At 48.4% G+C, this 6870-nt stretch overlaps 1 protein-coding gene across 1 annotated transcript in view; it reads right to left on the bottom strand.

Moving 5' to 3' along the window:
* Positions 1 to 2941: 2941 nt before the first annotated feature.
* The window catches only part of fzd3b (frizzled class receptor 3b), a gene marked incomplete at its 3' end in the record, with an annotated part of 35909 nt that continues 31980 nt past the window's right edge, over positions 2942 to 6870 (bottom strand). The window contains exons 4-5 of the mRNA XM_080849890.1: positions 4156 to 4304; positions 2942 to 3182 (exon numbers count right to left, since the gene is read on the bottom strand). Coding sequence (XP_080706016.1) covers positions 2942 to 3182; positions 4156 to 4304 — 390 coding nt within the window. The remainder of the gene's footprint in view (positions 3183 to 4155; positions 4305 to 6870) is intronic.

Raw genomic sequence — 6870 nt, 5'->3', positions numbered from 1 at the left:
CCCCCTTCTCTCTCTCTTTCTCTCCTTTACTCTCATTTCTTCTCCTCATTTCCCCCTTCCTCTTCTCTCCTTTCTTCTCTCTTTCCCTCTCTCTTCTCTCATTTCCCCACTCCTCTTCTCTCCTTTCCTCTCTTCTTTATGCCTCTCTCCTTTCTTCACTCTTTCCCCCCTCTCCTCTTCTCTCCTTTCTTCCTCTCTCTTTTCCTCACCTTGTCTTGCTTTTCTTCCCTCTCCCCTCCTATCCCAGCCCAGCACCCAGAGCAGGCCAGTATACACGCCAGTAGAGCTCATTGGCCTTCTGTAGTACACACCTCAGACCCATACATGACTGCCTCCATCCTGGATCCCTGTCAGTCACAGTAGAAAACACCTCAAGTCTTATTGATTAGCAGTCAGTGTGTGTGTGTGTCGCTTAACAGGGGCACCACCACAGATCTGGGTGACACACACACACACACACACACAGCTGTCGCGGTGGTCTTTGCAGTGGCTTCCGTTCAAAGGGGGACAGCCTGAGGCGTGAGGGGATACGGAGTCGTCAGTTAGCACCTCCTCCCACTTCTGACAGAGAGAGAGAGTTCACAAGTGTCTCACAAGACTTCAGATCAACCGTAGTCTGTCCCTCACACACACACACACACACACACACACACACTCATGCAGTCTGATCCCATCACAGCCTGTCCATCAGGAAGTTCTGTTCCCGTTTCCGTGGGTTACGCGCTGGCCCCCTCCTCCTCCTCCACTGGTTTACGCTGGAGCCGTGTGTCGATGCTCGTTGCCGGGGCGTAGCTGGGGGGGGGGATGGGGGCGGTAACCGAGGCAGAGGCGTGGCTGTGACTCTGGCTGCCGTGCCGTGATTGCTTTCCAGGTCTTGGATACTGGCGTGGACGGGAGGACGCTTGTTCGTTAAGGCGGGGCATGCTGCCGTAGGGCGGGCCGTTCCTCAGGACCACGGTACGTACATGCCGTGTACCTAGAGGGAGACAGAGACAGGGGGGGGGGGGGGAGAAAAGTGATGTTGACAGTGGTACAGGAGGTGGGAGAAGTCGTTTAGTAATCAGAAGGGTTGTTAGATCGATTCCCTGTCGAAGCGTCCTTGAGCAAGACACTGAACCCCTAATTGCTCCTGATGTGCAGTGTGTGCCATCAGTGTAAAATGTCAAATGTGTATAAATCCTTGTAAGTCGTTATGTATAAAAGCGTCTGCTAAATGACGAAATGTAAATGTAAGTTCTCTCCCACAGTGTTAGACACTCCCATTTACTCACTCTAATGCAACATGCCTGATCATCAACCCTCATCAGTGCCTTACGCACCTTACCAGTTTCGCTAGGTTTAGCCGCTAGCAGGACATCTCGTTTGTGATGTTAGCAAGCGTGTTATATCGCGCTTAGACATTAATGCTAGTAATTAGTGCTCTTGCATCGGCTGTTATTATGATAGGAAAGTTGTTTGCAAGCTAGCCAAAACAGGACAAAGCAAGACAGCAAATAAGTTACTGAATAGTCTAACAGAAAGTAGCCCCCTACCTGGCAGCTCCAGAAACTAAATAGTGTTACTTTAAGCATTAATTTGTTTAAACACTGAATAATAGCTCTTCCTGGTGAGCCAGACTTTGCATACCAAGCGTGTCCTCCTCCCTCTTACTCAGCAAGAAGTAGGTGATGCAAGCCTCCTTAATAACCTCCTGTGCTTTTGTGGGCAATGTTGAGGTGTATTAAATCTCTCTTGCTTGAGGCCATTTTGAATTGAATCTTTGTCTCCTCTGAGATCCGGGGCTGTTTAGCCTTTCTGTGGAGCGACTCAGGCTGGTGAGCCACACAGGAATGCCTCTGTGTTAGCACGTTAGCTCAAGGGCCTTCCACCGCTCCGCTTCTTAACTCTACACGTTTAGGAACTGCATTGTGAATGCTATAAAACACTTTCTTTAAAGCTATGAGAACTACAATCTTATCAACTTCAGCATATAGCATTTTAAGCTACACAGTTCCAGCTAATCAGTCTGTTTAACTTATTTCTTCATTACTAAATATTTACCTTTTCCCTTCAGTCTCCTGGTCATTTTTATTGAGGGTGCACGTCTTATTTGGCTTTGTTTATTTATTCAACATTAGCGGTTAGCATGACGGGTTAGTTTTGCTTATTAATTCAGCATTAGCGGTTAGCATGACTGGCTAGTTTTGTTTATTAATTCAGCATTAGCGGTTAGCATGACGGGTTGGTTTTGTTTATTAATTCAGCATTAGCGGTTAGCATGACGGGCTGGTTTTGTTTATTAATTCAGCATTAGCAGTTAGCATGACGGGTTGGTTTTGTTTATTAATTCAGCATTAGCGGTTAGCATGACCGTGCATTACCTGCCGTCTCTGGAGCGGTGCAGGCTGCCGTGGAAGCTGCTGATACGGCTGTGGACGCTCCCCGCTCGGCTGCGCTCGTCGTCGCCGATGGCCAGGTGTGTGGAGGAGGCGTGGGTGGAGGTGCCCTGCGTAGACTGTTTTTTTTTAATTATTATTTCAGCATTAGCGGTTAGCATGACTGGTTGGTTTTGTTTATTAATTCAGCATTAGCTGTTAGCATGACGGTTTTTTTTTTTTTATTAATTCAGCATTAGCGGTTAGCATGACGGGATGGTTTTGTTTATTAATTCAGCATTAGCGGTTAGCATGACTGGTTGAATTTGTTTATTAATTCAGCATTAGCGGTTAGCATGACGGGTTGGTTTTGTTTATTAATTCAGCATTAGCGGTTAGCATGACTGGTTGGTTTTGTTTATTATTTTAGCATTAGCGGTTAGCATGACGGGATGGTTTTGTTTATTAATTCAGCATTAGCGGTTAGCATGACGGGCTGGTTTTGTTTATTATTTCAGCATTAGCGGTTAGCATGACTGGTTGGTTTTGTTGATTAATTCCTCATTAGCGGTTAGCATGACGGTGCATTACCTGCCGTCTCTGGAGCGGTGCAGGCTGCCGTGGAAGCTGCTGATGCGGCTGTGGACGCTCCCCGCTCGGCTGCGCTCGTCGTCGCCGATGGCCAGGTGTGTGGAGGAGGCGTGGGTGGAGGTGCCCTGCGTAGACGTGCCCCGCGACTTCCTGATGACGGGGGTCGCGGGGTCGCGCAGCAGCAGAGACTGGGCGAAGTCGGGCTCCTGGAGGACCTGCCGGCTCTCGTTCACGGCGCTGCTGTTGGGCATCAGGGAGGAAGAGAGGGACGGAGGAGAGGAGAACGGATCAGGAAGAGTGTGACGGAGGAAGGAGTCGAGGGAGAGGGGGAACGTGGAGGTGAGCAGGGGAGGGAGAGAGGAGAGGGAGGGCAGGGAGATGGTGGCCACACATGGGGTTTCACGGAGGGAGAAGTTAAGACTGTTAAGACTGTTAATAGGGGCAGGAGGATCACGAGTGTGGATGAAGAATAAGAAATGGGTTTATTCCAGAATAACAGGCTAGGGGGCTGCGGTGGAGGACTAACTCACTGTCTGCCTGTAAACAACCCCATAGCCTACACTCCCACTGTGCCGCTCAAGCAGTGCCTGTGCTAGCAGCCGCGGCTAAGGTATACAGAGCCGCTTAGCAGTGTCTGTGCCTGCTGCTGCTGCTGCGGCTAAATAACACAGTGCTGCTCAACCAACACCAGTGCTAGCAGCCACAGCTAAAGAACGCAGAGCCGCTAAGCACAGCTAGTGCTAGCAGCCACAGCTAAAGAAGAGAACACAGAACCTATTCTGCTGGAGGATTGGGGTGTGTGTGTGTGTGTGTGTGTGTGAGTGAGTGAGTGAGAGTGTGGGGGCCTGGATTACAGCACAGAACCCTGGGCCAGTTCTGGCAAAATCAAACACACTCACTCACTCACTCACACTCACACACACACACAAACATAGACACACACACATAGACATACACACACACTCACTCACACACACACTCACACACACACACACACTCTCACACACACACACACACACCATCTGGGCTGTGTTTACTACTCCCTATCTCCTCCCTAACTGATAACAGCCTTGAGTTGAACTTGGGGTTAGAGCGGTCATCTGTAAATCTCTCTCTCTATTACACTCACTCACTCACTCACTCACACACACAGACACACACACACACACACACACACACACACACACACACACACACACAGAGAACTTACTCCTTGCGTCGGCGGCCCTGCAGGAAGCTGGCCCACTCGAAGCAGGTCTTCTTGCTGCTGACCCAGAAGACGGAGGGGATGCCCACCACCAGCCCCATCAGGTACTTCATCAGGAACAGCACCAGGTCCGGCTTACCCGTCTCCTCCACCTGCAACACACACACACATTAGACACACACACATAATAGACACACATTACACACACATTCATTAGACACACATTACACACACACTCATTAGACACACGCACACAAATATAGTGCTGCTCCTCCTTTCTCAAGAAAAACTATGCAAAACTCCACAACTAGCCTCCGTGGACGACACATACACACACAGAGGTAAAAAAAGTGTGTGTGTGTGTGTGCAAATGTAATCTGTGTGGTTGAACATAATGTATCTTAGTGTGTGTGTGTCCTACTGTGTTGGTAAATGGTTTACATTTTGTGAGGGTTTGAGTTTATTTAAAGTTTGAGTGTGAGAGAGGACATTGGAGTGTGTGAAGCTAAGTGTGTGGGTCTGTGTGTGTGTGTGTGTGTGTGTGTGTGTGTGTGTGTGTGTGTGTGAATGAGAGAGAGCTCACTACTTCAGACTGCACAGCTCACTGCCCTCGAACAATCCAGCCTTCACAAATACTAGAGCAACACATACACACACACACACACACACACACACACACACACACACACACACACACACACACACACACACACACACACACACACACACACACACACACAAAGAATACTTCTCTCCCTCATACTGTTTGGGGGGTGGGTGGGTTGTTGTGTGGGGATAAGGAGGATGGGCGAGTAGTTCTTAAGAAATGAAGTACATGGTCTGGAACATGGGCTGTCTTACTGTTCTTAATCTGAGGGTGTCATTCATGTGGATTTCAGAAGTTTGCAGACATGTAAAGATTTGAATAAAGTAGTTTTAAACGCAATCTCTCTCTCCCTATCGCCCGCTCTCTCTATCCCCCTATCTCTCTCGCCCCCTTTCTCTGTTTCTCACTCTCTCTCTATCCCCCTATCTCTCTCTCCCCCTCTCTCTCTATCCCCCTCTCTCTCTATCCCCCTCTCTCTCTATCCCCCTCTCCAACTACTCATGTGAGGACAACAAACTGCCAATGTGCTGCAGGCCCTTCACCATTCCAATTCTATCTTACACACACACACACACACACACACACACACACACACACACACACACACACACACACACACACACACACACACAAACTTGGACCCAGAGATGCTCTCAGTCTCAAACTGGCAGTGAAACTGAAGATCGGCATGTCCATCCCTCTCTCTCTCACACACACACACACACACACACACACACACACACACACACACACACACACACACACACACAGTGAAATTCAAGATTGGCATGTCGATCTCTCACACACAAATTTGAGGAGTGCCATGTCCGCCGTACACACAAACAAACGCACACACACACACACACACACACACACACGCACACACACACACACACACACACACACAAAGAACAGGAACCTCACAGGGAGCTATCGGATGACACCAGGCGAAATTGAAATTCCTGAAACCAGACATGCTCCAGTGAGACAGAAAGAGAGACTAGAGTGAACACACACACACACACACTCATACACACACTCATACACACACTGGAACAAAACCTTCTTCATATACTACTCTGAATTTGATACTCTGCCATCTTCACGTTTCCATCACTTCCAATATGAATTCCACAGTTATTAACAATTAAGTGTGTGTGTGTGTGTGTGTGGGTGTGTTTATAATGATTTTTCTCACATTCTCACTTACAGAGTTTGTCCGTGGTGACTTTAGTCTAAACAATAGCCAGTGTCTGGGCGCATCCAGCAGCTGAGCATGGCATTTGACCTACACACACACACACACACACACACACGCATGTCCACGCTCACACACTCACACGCACACACAACTGAAGATGCCACCAACTATATTATGTTCCATGACATCTCCGCACCCTTTACAATGGTGGCCAGACAGTCAAGGAGACACATGCGACAGGGATTAGTGAGGTGTGTGTCACACACACACACACACTCACACACACACGCTCACACGCACACGCTCACACACACACACACACACAAACACGCTCAGATTTCAGACAGGCTGTGGAACGGGAGGAATGTGATTAATAGCAAACAAACATCCCTTTAGGGTTCCTAAAGAAACTAAAAGCTATGTAGCGATTTAAGATCAAGAATTATTTATTTACTTTGACAGCCACAGAAGCCTTAATACGAGGACGCAAAGCAAACTTCCCAGGGGTTCTGTGAGGAAACTAGTTCCTGTGTGAAGAGAAGCCAGGAGAGTTCCTACACACACACACACACACACACCCAGGGGTTTGTAAGGAATCTAGTTCCTGAGAGTGTATTTACCAAGCGGGAACTAGCAGAATCTCAGATGAAGGCTTCTCACACATACACCTACACACACACACACACACACACACACACACACACTCACACACACACACACACACACACACACACACACACACACACAGTGTATTTACCAAGCGGGAACTAACAGAATCTCAGATGAAGGCATCACTCTCTCTCCCCTCTGGCAGATTAGCTGCAAGTGATTGGGAGGTGATGAGAGCTTTTCATCAGCTTTGAGCAGGGTCTTTGAGGGCGACACACACACACACACACACACACACACA

This window comes from Sprattus sprattus (genome assembly GCF_963457725.1).
Source record: "Sprattus sprattus genome assembly, chromosome: 13".
Taxonomy (NCBI): domain Eukaryota; kingdom Metazoa; phylum Chordata; class Actinopteri; order Clupeiformes; family Clupeidae; genus Sprattus; species Sprattus sprattus.
This window is presented reverse-complemented; position numbering and strand designations above follow the sequence as displayed.